General features: G+C 45.0%; 1 protein-coding gene across 1 annotated transcript in view; it reads right to left on the reverse strand.

The window, feature by feature from the left end:
* Positions 1–8,417: 8,417 nt before the first annotated feature.
* Positions 8,418–22,794, reverse strand: part of LOC144767921 (von Willebrand factor A domain-containing protein 7-like) — a 210,301-nt gene continuing 195,924 nt past the window's right edge. The window contains exon 17 of the mRNA XM_078651260.1: positions 8,418–9,257. Coding sequence (XP_078507386.1) covers positions 8,802–9,257 — 456 coding nt within the window. The 3' untranslated portion in view covers positions 8,418–8,801. The remainder of the gene's footprint in view (positions 9,258–22,794) is intronic.

Genomic DNA, 22,794 nt, shown 5'->3' on the forward strand with positions numbered 1-22,794 from the left:
TGTGTCTTAAGTTTTGTTCCTCTAGGTTCAGCGGAAGTGTCCTTAATCTCTAACTTTGTAACTTTTACGCACCATTGACTTTACATTGATGCAAGCCGCACTTTACGTGCTGCACCCGAATCCCGCGGGCTTTTCCCGACTTCAGCATTGCTAGTCCTGACTGCTCCCAGCGATTCCCCAGGCCCTAGGCTTAACCACTGATCGATTGGTATCTCTTATACCATTTTTTTAGTATATGGTTTGAGTGGCCCCTAGGCCTCATCCAAAATTGTGCAACTTTGTATGTTATACTGTGCTTTTGATTTAACGCTTGTGCCCCTATGTTCATAAAGAATACTGGGGATTGTTTTTAGTAATAAATACATATATTTTTATAATATATACTTGTGTGGTGTCCTTTCATTTGATATTACAGGATTTTATGTGGTAAAACAGCTCGCTTAACACGACCTCTTAAGTTAAGCCTTTAGGCTGCTTAGTCCATGCTACCCCTAGGATAGCTTGTCTAATAAGGTTGACTTACAACCAGACACCATAAGGGTTGTTTGGACTGATACAGGGTGGTTCCAGAATTGGAAACATCATATATCAGGCCAACTTCTCACAGCCACCTAGGCTTTTCTAGGTTCGAGCATGTTCTAGATGATGATTTTAACTTAATTGACAATCTAGATGAACCCTCAGTTATTTATATACATCCACCTGCAATAAAAGGCTGGAATTTATCCAGATGAATTTTTTTTTTTATGAGTACTGGAAAAACATAAGATAGTAGATTTTTTTAGATTAATTATCAGGTCATTCGAGATGTATAGTGCTAGTTGTGAAATCAGGAGCTGCAAGCCAAGTGGAGTTTGGGAGAGTAGCACAATATCGTCTGCATATCGCAGGCTTTCAATTGATGTCTTTCCCAATTTAAGAGGGTCTCCCCGGATCAGACTAATGTTGCTCTCTAGATCGGCAGGGTAGATGTTAAAAAGAGAGGGCGCCGGAACGCATCCTTGCTTTAGCCCGTTTATTGGCGGAAATTTCTTAGACTCCGGCCGTCCCCTTTTGTTATCTGAACCCAGGTTTGTGAGGATAGGTTGATGATTGCTTCTAATATTTATTTTTTTGGGGGGGGTTTCCCCAACGCTTTCATTTTTGCCCTTAGCTTGGCTCTTGGCACTTTGTCAAAGGCTGGTTTGAGATCTACAAAGCATGTGTAGAGGATGTTTGAGTTGACGATTGCTTTCTTTGCTAAGAGGGTAAGTGCTGGAATATTTGTTAAGGTCCCTGTGCCAGCCCGGAATCCAGTCTGCGTTTTCGGAATCAGACTTTTACTGCTTCCCCATGTCTCCAGGTCTGCCAGTAGATATGTTGCATAGATCTTTGCCTCTACGTCTATAAGGGCTATCAGTCTATAAATGTTGGGGTCTGAACGTGTCCCTGAGTTATAAATGGGTTGAAAAATACTTCTCCTCCAAGAATCGGGAATAATTCTGGTCTCTAAGTTGTTGGCAAACAGGGGGGTTAAATGGCAGGACCAAAACACGGGATCATGCTGAACAAAGCAATCGGTAGACCATTGGGGCCGGGGGCCCCATCCGATCTCAAATGTTTGATTGTGTTCAAGATCTGCTTTTGTGTTATCTGAACTGGTTCTTCTCTTTGAGAATGCTTGTTAAAATCGCTGCTTTCTTTTTGTGTTTCTCTGCTTCCGACGTGAAGTTTGGCTTTAGATGAATTCTTTAAGTGAATGGCTGATGCCTCCACTGTTAGCTGATTGAGAGTGGGATATGCTCCCTTTTCCGTACTCTGACTCCTGGCTTCTGATTTTATCACCAGACTGGAGCACCTTTTGATCTTATTTGTATTGTCACCAGTGCTGACCGTAGTCTGTACAGTTGTGGTATTATATGTTTCTTCAGTGTGAGTGCTCCAAGATTGTTCTGTTATGTCAGAGTGGAGCTGACGATGTTTGCCATTTAGCAGGAAGTTAATTTTTGCCCAAAACTGTTTTGAGTTTCTCTGCTTGCTTGCGAGGAGCATGTTTATCTACATTTTTCCTTATATGTTTGCTTGGCCACCTTTATTTCATGTTTTAGTTCCTTTTTTGACTCTTCTATTGCTATGAGAGTCTGTTGCGAAGGTTGGGGAACCTTGGTTCGAATTAACCTTAGTTGTTAGTTCAGACGCGTTTTTATTGCCCGTATTTTTGGTGTGTACCATGGCCCCCTCCGGTTCTTGGAGTATTATGATCTCTGTAATTGGTTTGAGATTTTTATTGGTGTTGATTGTGAAAGACTCCCAGACCTCCGTAATATCTCGAACATGATCTGCGTCTGGAGGTGTTAACAATGACCGGCATGTCTCCATTATTTTCTCGATGTTTTTTTCATCTCAGGTTAGCCGTTTTAGATTGTACAGTTGCGCTATTAATGTGAAAGGCTTGGCCTGCTCTGACCCATTTGGGGTGATGGTTAATATGAAAGTTTGAGGGTAATGAATGCTTTCGACTCGGTCCTGTATTTGAAAATCTGTTATGTAAGGGAATGGATCAGAGTCTGCTAGTGTGAAATAGATTGTTGATTCTGTTTTACTTGTGACCCTCATAAATGCTGCTGGACTGTCCAAGGGGTCTCTGCCATTTAACGTATGTAGGAAAAGGTCATCCACTTTTGCTGAGCTTTTTTTACCCATAGTGTCTTGTCTGCTTCGATTGCCCTGTCTTGGCTGTATGAAACTCGATAAATTACACTCTTGTCCTTGGATTAAGTTTTTGTTAAAGTCTCCTGTTATTATTATGTTAGCACTTGTGTAAGTGCTTTTCAGCATTTTGATTGCCGCTATTAGGTGCTTGTTTTTTTGGCCCTTCTGCTTTCCTGCTGGGTGAATGCAGAGATTCAATATTAGAAGGCTCATTGGGGGTGAAAGGTCTACTTTGGTACTGACACCCGTCAGAAAGCTTTTGATGCCCTGAACACTGCCATGTGCAGGGCGCCCGTGCTTCTGGCACCAAAATTCTCTAAAGAGTTAATTGTACAGACAGACGTTTCAGAACATGGTGTGGGGGCTGTACTTTCACAGATAAATGAGGAGGGCCTAGACCAACATGTAGCCTTCATCAGTAGGTTACTTCCACGGGAACAGAGGTGGAGTGCGATTGAGCGTCAAGCATTTGCTGTGGTCTGGGCACTGAAGAAGTTGAGACCATACCTGTTTGAGACTCACTTCCGAATTCAGACAGACCACAGGCCCCTCAGATGGTTGAGGCAGATGAGGGGTGATAATCCAAAGCTGTTGAGGTGGTCCATTTCCCTACAGGGGATGGATTTCACGGTGGAACACTGCCCTGGTATAGAACATACCAACGCTGATGGTCTGTCCAGATTTTTCCGCCTTAGTGAAGAGAATTCCCAAGGAGTGGTGAGTTCTCCCCATATTTCAGCTAGAAGGGACGCGTGTTAGACCTGGCACCATTGGTGTGAGTGTCCCTTCCATTTGTTCACTGTTGCCTCCTATATTTTGCTATGTTTCTGCTGATCTAGAGGCTTTGGGCCCTTTGGCACTGCTATCCAGCGCCAAAGTGCAAGTGCTCCCTGTTGTAAATTGTTGTAATACATTAGTGACTCCATGATTGGCTTATTTGATTTAATTGTCAGACCCTAGTACAGTGCACCATGTGTACCCAGGGCCTGTAAATCAAATGCTGCTGGTGGGCCTGCAGCACTGGTTGTTCCACCCACAGAAGTAGATTGTAAAGTGTGTCTCAGGTATGCAATTGCAGAGCCTGTGTGCAGTCTAGTACTGCCATGCTGACTTGGTAAGTGCACCCACTTAACAGTCCCTAAACCTTCCCTTTTCTACATGTTAGCCAGCCCTAAGGTACTCCTTAGGGCAGGGGGCATTGTATGTGAAAGGTAGGACCTGCCCTGATATAGGTGGCATATCTGATAGTAAATGACAGCCTATTTCGTTTTCCACTATTGCAAGGCTACCTGTCCCCATAGGCCAGAATGGGCAGTTTGATTATAACATTTTATAATCCTAACTGACCCAGGGAACATGGTAGAAAAACGACTTTAGTGTGCCTGAACTCAGAATGATCAAATACATATTTTAGTGAAGTTGGTTTTAACATTCTGTGTTTGAAAACACCACTTTTAGAACATAGGTATTTTCTTGCCTAACCATCCAGCCTGCCCTCGCTAGGTTGTGTATTCCTTGTCTGGAGTTTGAGTGACAGGAGCTGAGGTGGCTCTAAGAGGCACGGCGAGTCAGCACTAGGCTGAATAGACCGATCTGCATTGGGAGTGGTGGGAGGAGTAGCACCTGGGCCTGAATAGGGCTGTGCCTGCCTTCCACAATGCTGGCTCCACCTCCAGTGGTGCGTCTGATGACCCTGGCCCACTCTGACAAAGTAGGAAGTTGTGCACTGGCAGAATGCACCCAGAACTGGTTTGGACTAGGTACAGACACTCTCTGCCTTCAGAGACAAAGGATTTGTGTGTATAAAAAGGGGGACCCAGACCCGAGAACTTTAGATCACTTCTGGGAATCAAGACGAACCTTTGCCAAGGAGAAGAACCAAGGAAGCTGAAGGAGGAGACTCCCTCGGTGCTATGCTGTTGGCCTGCAGTGGTTACTTTATTGCCAAGGAAAGGAGAAAAGGAACTTTGTATGTATTTTTGCAATTTGAAGAAGAATCTCCAAGGGCTTTAAGTGTGCTTGCCTCCTGCCTGAAGTCTCAGGGATACAAGGCTTCACCACCAGCTCCCCTGAATTCCCTTGCTGCAATTCTACCTGCAGAGAGGCGCCTACTGTTGTTTGGGCACTCTGAGAAGACGGCGTGTCACTGGGAGCTGGAAGCGCAACGCAATGAGGAGAAGCGCGTTGTCGCCTCAGCAGTTGCCCTCGCATCGCCGAAGAAGCATGCCACCGCCGCAGCCGTATCATCAATGAAGCATGTTGCATCACCAGAGAAGCGGGTAGCCGCTGCAGAAGTCGCCGTTGCATCACCAGAGAAGCGTGTCGCCGGTGCCAGTCGCGGCTCAGAGGTTACCAAGTTTGACGCACAGCCGTCAGGCATGCACGCATCGATCCAACATTGTCGCATCGCATCAAGAAGCCATTTTTCTGCATTGCACTAGATCGGTCCATTGCATCAAGGTACCATCTTGTTGCATAGGCACCGGGCCGCAGTAAGAAACAAGGCATCAACTCCCCACACAGTAAGGAAGAGCCGCATCACCTCCCCTGCGTAGCAGTAAGGAACCGACACATCCACTCACCTGAGTGTTAGGAATGGCGCATCAACTTCCCTGCGACCCTTTTGTTTGTTTGCGTGACGCATCTAAGGTACTTTGAGAGTAAAGTGTCGCATTTACCATCTACATTGAACTAAGCTATTTTCTACCAATTTAAAGTCTATGTTTGATTACAGTATTGTGGATTGTTGTCATTTGGTCTTGTGTTAAGTCTAGTAAAGATTACTTATTTTTCTAAACTGGTGTGGTGTCCATTGGTAGTGTTTTTACTGTATTACTGTATGGTTTCACAAACGCTTTACCAATTGCCTCTGAGATAAGCCTGTCTGCTCGTGCCAAGCTACCAAGGGGGTGAGCAGGGGTTATTTTAGGAGTGTAACTCCCTTATCCTCACTAGACGCAAGGGGCCCTATTTGGACAAAGGTACCTACCTCTGCCAACTAGAGACCCCCAGTTCTAACAACACCCCATGCTCTCTCCAAGTCATGTGATAACGCACAACACATATTCTCTCCACACTTATGTTTGGGTCCGAGCTCTTGCCTTTGAACACATATAGCCCACCTTCAGGGAACATGTTATCCTCTGATCTTTGAGGAAGTTCAGGCCAGGATTTATAAAGTGAAAGATTACATTATTGGCACTAAATTGCACACAAGACCCTAGGCTTGGTGTATGTGCTGCACATTCTGCTCTGTGTTTATTTGGCACAGTATGTGTGGATGTTGTGCTGGTTGTGTTATGTGCAGCAGGGCCCACTGAGCCCCTCTAGACGTGCATCTTGAGGAGCAGGGTGTGCCTTCAGGAGACCACAGAGTGCAAACAAGACACAGGTGCACATATTGAAGGTAAGAATGACAGGTGGTGCTGGTTGGCCACACATTAGCGCCTCTAAGCGATAGCACTGGCGGGTGCGGGGAACCATGCACACTGTGTAATAAGAACAGACACAGACGTATAATAGAAGAATAGAGCCGGGGGCTGCTTTACTGAGGTGGACACAACACATTCACAGCTGCAACCTTCTTGAGCTGTTGCTTGCCCATCATTGATACAAATTCATATAAAACATTTGTTTGGCTGTTCACAAAAAAATAACCCAGTGCAAAGTACAAGACTTTATGAATAAAAATATGTAGGTATTCTTTAAAAGGGAAAATATGCACTTCAAATGCCTCTCAGAGCCGGTGAAGGAAAGAGGCGGAGTCAAAGGAAGGAGGCCCAAGGACTTTCACCATCATAGGAGCTGGAGACTGAGCTGCCCTCGCCTGTGTGTCCTGCTGTGTGGGCGGCGGAAGACAGACGGACCCAGTGATGCAGCATCCACGGGCTCGGTATGGTGATGCCACTGAATTCCATGGGCATCAGGGGACATGCAGAGGTGGCAAGCTTCACTCCCCGTGGTATGACACGCAGAGGTGGCATACCCATACCCCGGTGTATGAAGCTCAGAGGTGGCATACCAAGGCCCTGTGGCATGCAGAGTTCCCTTCTCCTGCACATTTAGGGGCCTGATTCACAGATTTAGTATTATTAAAGTTAGGATTTTGTTGTAAGACCAAAAAATAAGTTTAATTTAAGACACAGTCCTGACTTAAGACAAAAATCTAACTTTACTACTACTTAATGCCTTCTGTGAATACCAAAAATAGTAAGTTTAGGATTTTGTCTCAGATTAGTTCTGTGAATCTCCCTCTTAGTAATTAGCAAACCTACCATCTCCATTAGCCTTGAGGCAGATTACTTGGCCAAACTATCATATGTATATGTATTCATGCCAGATGCCATGTTTTCTCTTTCAGTGAAACACATTTTTCTAAATATATGGAAACAGCAGCTTATGGTACATGAGAAAAACAGTCGAGGAGTCCTCAGGGCCCCAGGCTCCACACTAACATCTGAGAAGCCTTTTGAAAATGGTGTCTTTGTCATGAGCCATTGTATGCTGAGCAGCGCGACGCGTGGAAACCCATGGAGCCGTGTCTACAGCGGAAACATTATAACTTCATAACATGCCATAAACATATCAAAGACATTACCTGTATGAATCCTCCAACGTGAACATATTCCAGACATTGACCCAGCACTCATGTATGAACTGAGCTTTCAGAGATGAGTCCAGGCTCAGATACCAAGAGTCCCCATGAAGGGGGGCGCGGAAGAGGAGGGGGGACCGGGTGAAGGGGGGCGTGGAAGAGGAGGGGGTGACCTGGTGATGGGGTTGCAGAAGAGGAGGGGTGACCTGGTGATGGGGATGGGGTAACCTGGTGATGGGGATGGGGTGACCTGGTGATAGGGAGGGGTGACCTGGTGATGGGCAGGGGGTGACCTGGTGAACGGGATGCAGAAGAGTAAGAGGGTGACCTGGTGATGGGAAGGTAGAGAAGAGGAAGAGAAAGGGGGTGACCTGGTGATAGGGAGGGGGTGACCTGGTGATAGGGAGGGGGTGACCTGGTGATAGGGAGGGGGTGACCTGGTGATAGGGAGGGGGTGACCTGGTGATGGGCAGGGGGTGACCTGGTGATGGGGGGGTGCAGAAGAAGAAGGGGGTGACCTGGTGATGGGGGGGTGCAGAAGAGGAAGGGGGTGACCTGGTGATGGGGGGTGCAGAAGAGGAGGGGTGACCTGGTGATAGGGAGGGGGTGACCTGGTGATAGGGAGGGGGTGACCTGGTGATAGTGAAGTGCAGAAGAGGAAGGGGGTGACCTGGTGATAGTGAAGTGCAGAAGAGGAAGGGGGTTACCTGGTGATGGGGAGGGGGTGACCTGGTGATGGGGAGGGGGTGACCTGGTGATGGGGAGGGAGTGACCTGGTGATGGGGAGGGGGTGACCTGGTGATGGGGGTGCAGAAGAGGTAGGGGTTGACCTGGTGATGGGGAGGGGGTGACCTGGTGATAGTGAGGTGCAGAAGAGGAAGGGGGTTACCTGGTGATGGGGAGGGGGTGACCTGGTGATAGTGAGGTGCAGAAGAGGAAGGGGGTTACCTGGTGATGGGGAGGGGGTGACCTGGTGATAGTGAGGTGCAGAAGAGGAAGGGGGTTACCTGGTGATGGGGAGGGGGTGACCTGGTGATGGGGAGGGGGTGACCTGGTGATGGGGAGGGAGTGACCTGGTGATGGGGAGGGGGTGACCTGGTGATGGGGAGGGAGTGACCTGGTGATGGGGAGGGGGTGACCTGGTGATGGGGAGGGTGTGACCTGGTGATGGGGAGGGGGTGACCTGGTGATGGGGGTGCAGAAGAGGAAGGGGTTGACCTGGTGATAGGGAGGCATCAGAAGGTTGGGAGGTATTTAGCCATCCCCAAGAACAGATGGTGACCCATGAAGCATTTACTTGTGAGCCACATGGACAGGTATTGAGGTATCAGTGACAATAACCTGAAGTGTCTAGTGATAATGGCTCAAGGAAACATTTTGTGAGCTACAGAACTGGCCTAAAATATGGCTCAACGTCGAGATGGTCCGAAGATGAGGATACACCTCCTGATGGCTTTTTAGCATGTCCTTCCCAAGACACGGGAGCTACACGGTCACAGGGCTGATGCCTCCTGTGTTAACCAAAGGCCATCATCTGGACTCCACACAACAGGAAGCTGGCCATCATCAGGACAGACAGCGCAGAGGTGGCAGTGGTCGCAGTGGTTGCAGAGGTTGCAGTGATCTTAGGGGTCGCAGTGGTCGCAGAGCCTTTGCCAGAACTCTTAAAGTCAAACTTCACCTCACACTTGCCCGTGTTGCCCACGGTGTCCACCGCGGTGATGTCCACGTCGTTGTAGCAGCAGGAGATGGTGTAGTTCACAAGGAGCGACTGCTTCTCCACCTTCTCCTGCTCCTTCAGGATCAGCGTCGAGTTGCGGAAGTTCCTGTAGATTTTCTCAATTCTGGTGCCGTTGTCGCTGATTGTGGCCTCAATGCTCCAGGACAGAGAGCTGCAGTTTTCTTGAGCGATCATGCTGCAGTTTTGCTTCAAAGATGTGATGTTACAGAGGGGGGGATCGAAGTCCGTGACCTGTAAGAGTAAACATGTGTGAGATTGTAGTAATTAACTACTGACACGGTGGAGCAGTATAAAAGATTGTATTCAACACCAAGTGAGGAGCTGCACACCAAGTCCATCCAAGTAGGTTGGCTTTCCCCAGCCTCAAGTGCCAATGGACCACCCACTTCAAATACCAACAGCACATCATGGAACCAGACGTGGGTCATTCGATAGAAAGCGTAGAGCGCGGAGTCTCTTACCACAGGGTGGACTCTCAAAGCGCTCAACACAATGACACAGTAAGGTGAGATATAACACATCTTCCTTTCTCAACAGAATAATGCTTCTCTTAACAGAATAACACTTGTCGTCAGGAAGAAATATCTCTTACAACAGTGTGGACCCTCAATGCTCTTAACGCAGTAAAACTATACGGTTAGAAATAATACAAGACAATATATCTCCCCCTCCCTCTGTGCCGAAAAACAACAAACTAAAGTATACTACCACCTCAATATGCAAATTATACATAGTTACACCTTAAAATCATTTTCCCTAAACCTAATAGGTTTTGTGATTATACGAGAACCCCTATGCACTCATTGAACATTTTGATCACCGGCAGAGGAAATAGACTCCTTGGGCCCGATTCACAGAAGTAACTTAAGACAAAATCCTAAACTTCCTAACATTTTGGTATTCACAAGAAGTCACTTACTCATTTCGGTATTCACAGAAGTTAGGAGTCCTAACTTTAGGACTCCTAAATGCCTCCTGTGAATACTGAAAGTCTTACAGTTAGGATTTTTCTCAGTTTAGGAGTAGTAAAGTTAAGACTCCTAACTTTAAGACCCCTAAACTGAGAAAAATCCGAACTTTAAGACTTTCAGTATTCACAGAAGGCATTTAGGAGTCCTAAAGTTAGGACTCCTAACTTCTGTGAATACCGAAATGAGTAAGTGCCATCTGTAAATACCAAAATGATTAAGTGCCTTCTGTGAATACCAAAATGGTAGTAAGTTTAGGATTTTGTCTTAAGTTAGTTCTGTGAATCGGGCCCCTTATTTCTGGTAGTGGTTTTGGAGTCTTTATATCTCACTTTCACCACCCTTGAGAGATTCCACAATGGCCATCAGCAACTCTCACAAATTTAATCAATTTTCACGGGATCACCAAATTTGCTTTTCCCTTTTTTTTACATGTGTAGCTGATTTAATTTGCACTACATCTCCAACATGCACCACTACGTTTTTCACACTTTTCTTTCGATCATGCCAACATTTCTGCTTATTTTGAGTTTGACGGACATTCTACTTAACCATTAACTTGAGATGTTCCACATTAGATTCATTCTTCATCTATTTGGACTGCCAAGCTGGATAAAAAGTGTTATTGGCTGTTCTACTTCTCAACAACTCAAAAAGAGAAAACTTGGTTGACGAATGAGGTATGGTCCTATAGAACCAGAGCATATTCCTCACAGATTTGACAATGTCATGGTTCCCACCGTTTGCATACTTGAGAAACTCCCCCATGACTCGGTTTATCCTTTCAACAAGACCATCAGTTTGAGGGTGGTATAAAGAAGTCATGTGATGTTTTATACCACATGATCAAGGACAATCATAAATTCCTTAATAAATTTGATGCCAGTGTCAGGAATTAGATATTCTGAAACACATTCCCTCAGAAACATTTCTAAGATAAATTCCACCACAGAGCTAGCATTGTGGTCTCTTACAAATTGAAGTTCCGGCCACCTAGAACAGTAATCCATCAGTGGCAAAAAATGTGTTACTTCGGGGTAATGAATTATAGGGACCCATAACATCAATCCCTAATTTTAATCAAGGTCTCAACGGAACTTCAACAGGTGTCAAAGGAGGAATTGATACTTTCAAACTTGTGTCAGCTGATGCAAACACCCTTCCACCACGTCGTTATTATCAGCATCCATCCTATGCCACCAGAAAGAATCACAAATGCACCTTTTTGTGAGGGTAGGACCAAGCTGTCCCTCATGTGCGTTGTTGATTATGCCACTTCTCAACTTGAGTGATGGAATTCATCTGACCTAAGTAGCATACCATCTTCTGTGACAAGTTGTTCCTCAAATACCTTACAAAACAGCAGAAGCATGATAGGTAACACTTTCTCCCTTGGCAAACCATTTTGAACAAACTCCATTACTTTTTGTAACACCTGATCCTCCATTAGAGAAACTCTCCATGCTTCTTCAGAACACACACCTAATTTAGAAACTTTGGTAGATAGTCCCAAACAATCTTCAAATTTTCCATCCATAAGTTCTGCAAAGACAGCCTCATCCTCATGGTTACCTTAACATGGGAACCAGGAAAGAAAATCAGCTTTGACATTCTTGCCCCCAGAAATGTGTACCACCACAAATTGGAATTGTACAAGTTTACTATATAACCTTAAAATCCTTGGCGCACAACATTTACTACCACCTCCACCCAAGATAGGCTCAAAAGGTTTGTGATCAGCTTGTAGACAGAAAGGCTTTCCCCAGACATAACAGCAGAACTTTTCAATCGCCAACCAACATACAGGCAATTCTTTCATGATCACCAAATACCGCGATTTGGCATCATGTAACACCCTTGAGCTGAAAGCATTGGTGTATTCTGAATCACCTTTCTTCTGAGTGAGTACCACTTCTAACCCTACTTTGCTAGAATCAATCGTGATGCAGCATGGTACTGAGGGATCAAAGGGCTTTAGAGCTTTACTCTCACTGAACTGAGCTTTTTGCCATGCACAGGCTTTAGATCACTCTTGAGCCACTGAGAAACGTACGCTGATCCTCACCGCACGTACGCTGATCCTCACCGCACGTACACTGAGCCTCACTGTATGTATACTGATCCTCACCGCACGTACGCTGATCCTCACTGCACGCTCCTGGTACATAATGTACGCTGACCCTCACCTCACATTCTAGGCACATAATGTACGCTGATCCTCACCACACGTACGCTGACACTCACCGCACGTTCTTGGTACATAATGTACGCTGATCCTCACCTCACGTACACTATCACTCACCGCACGTTCTTGGTACATAATGTACGCTGATCCTCACTGCACGTACACTGATCCTCACTGCACGCTCCTGGTATATAATGTACGCTGATCCTCACTGCATGTTCTTGGTATGTACGCTGACCCTCACAGCAGGTTCTTGGTCCATAATGTACGCTGACCCTCACCGCACGTTCTAGGTACATAATGTACGGTGATGCTCACTGCACGTACGCTGATACTCACCGCACGTTCTTGGTACATAATGTACAGTGATCCTCACCTCATGTACGCTATCACTCACCGCACGTTCTTGGTACATAATGTACGCTGTTCCTCACTGCACGTACACTGATACTCACCACACGTTCTTGGTACATAATGTACTCTGATACTCACCGCACATTCTAGGTACATAATGTACGCTGATTCTCACCGCACATTCTAGGTACATAATGTACGCTGATCCTCACCGCACATTCTAGGTACATAATGTAAGCCGACCCTCACTGCACGATCTTGGTACATAATGTACGCTGACCCCCACCGCACGTTCTAGGTACATAATTGTGGTGATCTGGGTTGATGACATCTGGGTTGATGACACAGAAAGATAATAGAAATACTTTCCCATCTAACAAAAATATTTTTTTCGCTCAGAAAAACATTTGTTTTAGATGTGGAAATGAAAGACACAGTGTAAATGGTAGACCATGTCCTGCTAAGAGTGTAAAATGTAAAGTGTGCAATAAAATTGGGCACTTCGCCAAAGTGTGTCAAACACCAAAAGATAAAATAAACTCTGTATTGGAGGATGACCAAAGTGACAACTCAGAGGATGAGAGATCTTGTTATAGGGGGATTAATGACATGATAGTGGTTGTCCAAGATGATGAGTCAGATTGTATAGACCCTTATGAGATTATAGAAACAGATGGAAAAGACTTGAGACTACTTATAGATTCCGGAGCAAGAATGACCATGATAACAGAGGAATTGTTTGAGGAGGTTTGGGGGAAACGGAGTTTATTTCCACCAGACAGGAATCCAGTCACTTATGATTCGAGAAAAATTGAATTGTCAGGTTATTTTGAATGCGAGCTCAAGTTTAAAGGGCGCACGATTTTTGGGAAGGTCTATGTTGCAAAGAAGGGATTAAACATACTGGGATGGTATCACCAGGGCTGGTTTGGAATGACACTTAGACCTGGAATGGAAGTACAAGTATCCTTAGTGACTGATGAGTCAGAAGATGGAGACAGCACAAAAAAACAAGACAGAGAACAGTGACAACTGTAGTAAAGAACTTAATGAGACCATTGACAATAAGAGTATTGAAGGTAAATGGTTTAAAAAATTTCCGAAGGTGTTTGAAGACAAACTTGGGAAAATAAAAGGTTTTAAACTTAAAATAAAAGTTCAGGATAGGGTGGTCCCAATTAAACACAAGCTTAGGAATGTACCCTTCAGTGTTCGAAAAGATTTAGGAGACATTCTTAAGAAGATGTGCGATGATGGGGTGATTGTACCAATAGAATCGTCTTTATGGTTGAGTCCATTGGTTATCGCGAGAAAAAAAAATGGCAAGTTGAGAGTCTGCATCGACTTGAGAAGTTTAAACAAGGTAATCTGGGTTGATTCACACCTGTTACCTAGAATAGATGACATCATCAGCACGTTTTCTGGTTCAAGTATTTTCTCGAAGATCGATCTAGCATCAGCCTACCATCAGGTCGTGCTTGAGGAATCCTCGAGACACCTCACTGCGTTTGTCTCTCCAATTGGATCTTATCAATTTAAAAGGATGCCTTTTGGCTTATCATCAGCCGCATCCGTGTTCCAAAGGGTTCTAGAAAATGTTTTGGAAGGAATTGATGGAGTGGTAACGTATCAAGACGATATTTTAGTTGCAGGAGAAAATGAGTCAAGTCATGACAAACGTATGATGAAAGTTCTAGAAAGATTGGAAAAGTATGGTGTTGTGGCAATTCGCGAAAAGTGTGAATTTGCGAAGGATTCCATAGAGTATTTGGGACATGTAATTTCTAAACAATGTGTTGAACCTAGACCAGGTTTGATTGATGCCATTGGTAAAGCTCCAACACCTAAAACAAAAGAAAATGTGGCCTCATTTTTAGGTCTTTGTGAGTTTTACTCAAAATTCATCAAAAAATTTTCAACAAAAACAGCGACTCTTAGGGAATTGTTAAAAAAGAACAAAATATTTGTGTGGGATGAAAAGTGCCAAAAAGAGTTTGATAGTTTAAAAAATGATATAGTATCTGCTGGTGTTCTTGCTCCCTTTGAACCATCTGAAGAATGTATAATCACTGTGGACGCAAGTAATGAGGGTCTTGGTGCCACTATTACACAATTGAAAGAAGGGAAAGAAGCAACTATTGGTTTTGCTTCTAGATCATTGAAGCCCAATGAGAAAAAAATTTCAGTAATTGAAAAGGAACTATTAAGTTGTTGCTGGGCTGTGGAAAGATTCAAGGGGCATATTACCAAGCAATAGCGATAATTATCGCTATTGCTTGGTTAGAGACAAAAATTTACCGCAAAGCTGCGGTGATTTTTATCGCAAATAAACCTTGGTATTACCAAGGTTTATCGCAAATGCGATAAAAATCGCCGCAATGCATGAATATCGCTGAAAAGTCAGTGATATTCATGCATTATCGAGCTAATGCTCTTAGCCATGTTATCCACCTCCCATTGGATAACATGGCTAAGAACTGCTCAGGGCAGGTGTTAGCTTTTGGAGATATTCGCGCTTAGCGCGAATATCTCCATAAGTTGGTAATAGGAGATAGCGATGTTAGCGACTGTTTCCAGTTGCTAACATCTTGGCACGCCCACTTTGCATGTCATTAGTGATAAATATCACTGACATGCAAAGTGGGGCCCAAGATGGTCGCTATCTCCTACTAGCTGTCGCTAACTGGTGTTAGCGACAGCTAGGTAATAGGGAGATAATTTTATCTCCGCTTTCTTGGCTTTTAAAGCCAAAAAAGCGGAGATAAACCCCCTTGATAATATGCCCCCAAGTGTTTTATTTGGGGGAGGAAGTTTGTACTTAAAACTGACCATAAGCCGTTGGTCAGTATATTAAGTGGAATTGCTATAAAAGATCATACCCCAAGAATAGCTCGGTTGAGTTCGAAGTTGCTACAGTACAATTTCACCATTGAATACATATATGGTGGTAGGAACATAAGGGCTGATTATTTATCACGCTCTCCAATTAATCACACTGAAAATCAAGAATATTATGATGACTATGACAAAGATTGTTTGATTGCGAGTATTGACATTTGCCATGATACCACTTTCAGCGAGAAGGAGTGGTTTTCTGAATCTTTAAAAGACAGTGAATTGGAAAGTGTGAGGGAATATATTATGTCAGGTTGCCTAGAGAGAGGACACTTCCTCAAAACTTACAACCTTATTTCAAGGTGGCTGATGAATTGTCCATTGAGGATAAGGGAATGTTAGTGCGTGGAGACAAATTTATCCCTCCTGTTTCTTTAAGAGATAGGATCATTGTGTACGGGCATGAGGGCCATTTAGGTCAGACCATAACCAAGAGGAAAATAAGAGACAATTACTGGTGGCCTAAAATGGACTCTGAAATCATCGCCTGTGTCCAAAATTGCGTTGTTTGTTGAAATGTTGCATTCTTTGTATTTGGTTATTTACATGAGCTGGTATTTTACAATCTTTATTTTTATCAATTTTTTCATTTTGTTCATTGTGTTTGTTTATTTCACTGTTATGTAAAGAAGGGAGATGTTGTGGTGATCTGGGGTGATGACATCTGGGTTGATGACATAACCTTCCATGTCATCTGGATCTGGAATGTGTATGTGTCACCAGTTTGGACATTCTATGTTTCACAGTTTCTTGGGTCCTGCAACAGCTGTGTTCAATAAACCTACTTCCTGAGGTTACCCAGTTTCCTGGTGATTTACTTCATTACAATAATGTACGCTGATCCTCACCGCATGTTCTTGGTATATAATGTACGCTGACCCTCACCGCACGTTCTAGGTACATAATGTACGCTGACCCCCACCGCACGTTCTAGGTACATAATGTACGCTGACCCCCACTGCACGATCTTGGTACATAATGTACGCTGACCCCCACCGCACGTTCTAGGTACATAATGTACGCTGATCCTCACCGCATGTTCTTGGTATATAATGTACGCTGACCCTCACCGCACATTCTAGGTACATAATGTACGCTGACCCCCACCGCACGTTCTAGGTACATAATGTACGCTGATCCTCACCGCATGTTCTTGGTATATAATGTACGCTGACCCTCGCCGCATGTTCTAGGTACATAATGTACGCTGACCCTCACAGCACGTTCTAGGTACATAATATACACTGGTCTTCAATGGACTGAACCGAGACACAATGGGGCAGATTTACAAATCTTTTGCCACACTTTTGCGTCATTTGTAACATGGGAAAAGTGACGTACAGGTGGCGCAAGGGGCTTGTAAAATAAGCCCCAATGTACACTGACCCTCACTTTACTGAGAATCAATGAACGCTGATCCTCACTGCACACTAATGAGATACAATATACACTGATCCTCAATGCACGGTACTGAAACACAAAGTACAATAACCCTCACTGCACGGTACTGAAACACAAAGTACAATAACCCTCACTGCACGGTACTGTAACACAATGTACACTAACCCTCACTGCACGGTACTGCAATACAATGTACACTAGCCCTCACTGCATGGTACTGGAACACAATGTACACTAATCCTCACTGCATGGTACTGAAACACAAAGTACACTAACCCTCACTGCACTGTACTGTAACACAATGTACACTAACCCTCACTGCACGGTACTGGAACACAATGTACACTAATCCTCACTGCACGGTACTGTAACACAATGTACACTAACCCTCACTGCACGGTACTGTAAAACAATGTACACTAACCCTCACTGCACGGTACTGGAACGCAATGCACACTAACCCTCACTGCACGGTACTGGAACACAATGTACACTAATCCTCAATGCATGGTACTGGAACACCATGTACACTAACCTTCACTGCACGGTACTGCAACACAATGTACACTAACCCTTACTGCACGGTACTGGAACACAATGCACACTAACCCTCACTGCACGGTGCTGGAACACAATGTACACTAATCCTCAATGCATGGTACTGCAACACAATGTACACTAACCCTCACTGCACGGTACTGTAACACAATGTACACTAACCCTCACTGCACAGTACTGGGACACAATCTACACTGGTCCCCATGTAAGGTACTTCAGCAAAAAAGTACACTGGTCCTCACGGCACAGTGCTGAGAAGCAATGTACGCTGAACGTCACTGCACAGTACTGGAACACAATGTACACTAATCCTCACTGCACAGTACTGGAACACAATGTACACTAATCCTCACTGCACAGTACTGGAACACAATGTACACTAACCCTCACTGCACGGTACTGGGACACGATGTACACTAATCCTCACTGCATGGTACTGAAACACAAAGTACACTAACCCTCACTGCACGGTACTGTAACACAATGTACACTAACCCTCACTGCACGGTACTGGAACACAATGCACACTAATCCTCACTACATGGTACTGGAACACAATGTACACTAATCCTCAATGCATGGTACTGGAACACAATGTACACTAATCCTCACTGCACTGTACTGTAACACAATGTACACTAATCCTCACTGCATGGTACTGGAACACAATGCACACTAACCCTTACGCAACAGTACTGGAACACAATGTACACTAATCCTCACTGCACGGTACTGGGACAAAATGTACACTAATCCTCACTGCACGGTACTGGGACACATTGTACACTAATCCTCACTGCAGAGTACTGGGACACAATGTACACTAATCCTCACTGCACAGTACTGGGACACAATGTACACTAACCCTCACTGCACGGTACTGGAACACAATGTACACTAACCCTCACTGCACGGTACTGGAACACAATACACACTAACCCTCACTACATGGTACTGGAACACAATGTACACTAATCCTCAATGCATGGTTCTGGAACACAATATACACTAATCCTCACTGCACGGTACTGAAACACAATGTACACTAACCCTCACTGCAAGGTACTGGAACACAATGCACACTAACCCTCACAACATGGTACTGGAACACAATGAACACTAATCCTCACTGCACGGTACTGGGACACAATGTACACTAATCCTCACTGCACGGTACTGGAACACAATGCACACTAATCCTCAATGTACGGTACTGGGACACAATGTACACTAATCATCAATGCACGGTACTGGGACACAATGTACACTAATCTGCAATGCACGGTACTGGGACACAATGTACACTAATCCTGACTGCATGGTAAAGGGACACAATGTACACTAAACCACACTGCACGGTACCGGGACACAATGTACACTAATCCTCACTGCATGGTACTGGAACACAATGTGCGCTAATCCTCACTGCACGGTACTGGAACACAATGTGCACTAATCCTCACTGCACGGTACTGGGACACAATGTGCGCTAATCCTCACTGCACGGTACTGTTAAACAATGTACACTAACCCTCACTGCACGGTACTGGAACGCAATGCACACTAACCGTCACTGCACGGTACTGGAACACAATGTACACTAATTCTCAATGCATGGTACTGGAACACCATGTACACTAACCCTCACTGCACGGTACTGGAACACAGTGCACACTAACCCTCACTGCACGGTACTGGAACACAATGTACACTAACCCTCACTGCACGGTACTGGAACACAGTGCACACTAACCCTCACTGCACGGTACTGGAACACAATGTACACTAATCCTCAATGCATGGTACTGGAACACAATGTACACTAATCCTCACTGCATGGTACTGCAACACAATGTACACTAACCCTCACTGCACGGTACTGTAACACAATGTACACTAACCCTCACTGCACAGTACTGGGACACAATCTACACTGGTCCCCATGTAAGGTACTTCAGCAAAAATGTACACTGGTCCTCACGGCACAGTGCTGAGAAGCAATGTACGCTGAACGTCACTGCACAGTACTGAAACACAATGTACACTAATCCTCACTGCACTGTACTGTAACACAATGTACACTAATCCTCACTGCATGGTACTGGAACACAATGCACACTAAGCCTTACGCAACAGTACTGAAACACAATGTACACTAATCCTCACTGCACGGTACTGGGACACAATGTACACTAATCCTCACTGCACGGTACTGGGACACATTGTACACTAATCCTCACTGCAGAGTACTGGGACACAATGTACACTAATCCTCACAGCACAGTACTGGCACAATGTACACTAACCCTCACTGCACGGTACTGGAACACAATGTACACTAACCCTCACTGCACGGTACTGGAACACAATACACACTAACCCTCACTACATGGTACTGGAACACAATGTACACTAATCCTCAATGCATGGTTCTGGAACACAATATACACTAGTCCTCACTGCACGGTACTGGAACACAATGTACACTAACCCTCACTGCAAGGTACTGGAACACAATTCACACTAACCCTCACAACATGGTACTGGAACACAATGAACACTAATCCTCACTGCACGGTACTGGGACACAATGTACACTAATCCTCACTGCACGGTACTGGAACACAATGCACACTAATCCTCAATGTATGGTACTGGGACACAATGTACACTAATCCTCAATGCACGGTACTGGGACACAATGTACACTAATCTGCAATGCACGGTACTGGGACACAATGTACACTAATCCTGACTGCATGGTAAAGGGACACACTGTACACTAAACCACACTGCACGGTACCGGGACACAATGTACACTAATCCTCACTGCATGGTACTGGAACACAATGTGCGCTAATCCTCACTGCACGGTACTGGAACACAATGTGCACTAATCCTCACTGCACGGTACTGGGACACAATGTACACTAATCCTCACTGCACGGTACTGGGAGACAATGTACACTAATCCTCACTGCACAGTACTGGGACAAAATGTACACTAATCCTCACTGCAGGGTTCTGGGACACAATATACACTATTCCTCACTGCACGGTACTGGAACACAATGTACACTAATCCTCACTGCACGGTACTGGGACACAATGTACACTAATCCTCACTGCACGGTACTGGGAGACAATGTACACTAATCCTCACTGCACAGTACTGGGACAAAATGTACACTAATCCTCACTGCACAGTACTGGGACACAATGTACACTAACCCTCACTGCACGGTACTGGAACACAATGTACACTAATCCTCAATGCATGGTACTGGAACACAATGTACACTAATCCTCACTGCACGGTACTGTAACACAATGTACACTAACCCTCACTGCACGGTACTGGAACACAATGCACACTAACCCTCACTATATGGTACTGGAACACAATGTACACTAATCCTCAATGCATGGTACTGGAACACAATGTACACTAATCCTCACTGCACGGTACTGTAACACAATGTAAACTAACTCTCACTGCACTGTACTGGAACACAAGGCACACTAACCCTCACTGCACGGTACTTGAACACAATGTACACTAATCCTCAATGCATGGTACTGGAACACAATGTACACTAATCCTCACTGCACGGTACTGTAACACAATGTACACAAACCCTCAATGCACGGTACTGGATCACAATGCACACTAACCCTCACTACATGGTACTGGAACACAATGTACACTAATCCTCACTGCACGGTACTGGAACACAATGCACACTAATCCTCAATGTACGGTACTGGGACACAATGTACACTAATCCTCAATGCACGGTACTGGAACACAATGTACACAAACCCTCAATGCACGGTACTGGATCACAATGCACACTAACCCTCACTACATGGTATTGGAACACAATGTACCCTAATCCTCACTGCACGGTACTGGGACACAATGTACGCTAATCCTCACTTCACGGTACTGGGACAGATTGTACGCTAATCCTCAGTGCATGGTACTGGGACACAATGTACACTAATCCTCACTGCACGGTACTGGGACACGATGTACGCTAATCCTAAGTACACAGTACTGGAACACAATGTACGCTAATCCTCAGTGCATGGTACTGGGACACAATGTACGCTAATCCTCACTGCACGGTACTGGGACACAATGTACACTAATCCTCACTGCACGGTACCGGGACACAATGTACGCTAATCATCACTGCACGGTACTGGGACACAATGTACACTAATCCTCACTGCACGGTACTGGGACACAATGTACGCTAATTCTCACTGCACGGTACTGGGACACAATGTACACTAATCCTCACTGCACGGTACTGGGACACAATGTACGCTAATCCTCACTGCACGGTACCGGGACACAATGTACGCTAATCCTTACTGCACTGTACCGGAACACACTGTACAATTATCCTCACTGCACGGTACTGGGACACAATGTACAATAATCCTCACTGCACGGTACCGAAAAAACAATGTACAACAATCCTCACTGCACGGTACTGGGACACAATGTACGCTAATCCTCACTGCACTGTACTGGGACACAATGTACAACAATCCTCACTGCACGGTACTGGGACACAATGTACGCTAATCCTCAGTGCATGGTACTGGGACACAATGTACATTAATCCTCACTGCATGGTACTGGGACACAATGTACACTAATCCTCACTGCACGGTACCGGGACACAATGTACGCTAATCCTCACTGCACGATACTGGGACACAATGTACGCTTATCGTCAGTGCATGGTACTGGGACACAATGTACACTAATCCTCACTGCACGGTATTGGGACACAATGTACTCTAATCCTCAGTGCATGGTACTGGGACACAATGTACACTAATCCTCACTTCACGGTATTGGGACACAATGTACGCTAATCCTCACTGCATGGTACTGGGACACAATGTACACTAATCCTAACTGCACGGTATTGGGACACAATGTACTCTAATCATCACTGCACGGTACTGGGACACAATGTACACTAATCCTCACTGCACGGTATTGGGACACAATGTACGCTAATCCTCACTGCATGGTACTGGGACACAATGTACACTAATCCTCACTTCACGGTATTGGGACACAATGTACACTAATCCTCACTTCACGGTACTGGGACACAATGTACGCTAATCCTCAGTGCATGGTACTGGGACACAATGTACACTAATCCTCACTGCACGGTATTGGGACACAATGTACTCTAATCCTCAGTGCATGGTACCGGAACACAATGTACGCTAATCCTCACTTCATGGTACTGGGACACAATGTACGCTAATCCTCACTTCACGGTGCTGGGACAAAATGTACACTAATCCTCACTGCACGGTACTGGGTTACAATGTACACTATTCCTCACTGCACGGTACCGGGACACAATGT

The sequence above is a fragment of the Lissotriton helveticus genome, chromosome 7 (genome assembly GCF_964261635.1).
Source record: "Lissotriton helveticus chromosome 7, aLisHel1.1, whole genome shotgun sequence".
Lineage (NCBI taxonomy): Eukaryota > Metazoa > Chordata > Amphibia > Caudata > Salamandridae > Lissotriton > Lissotriton helveticus.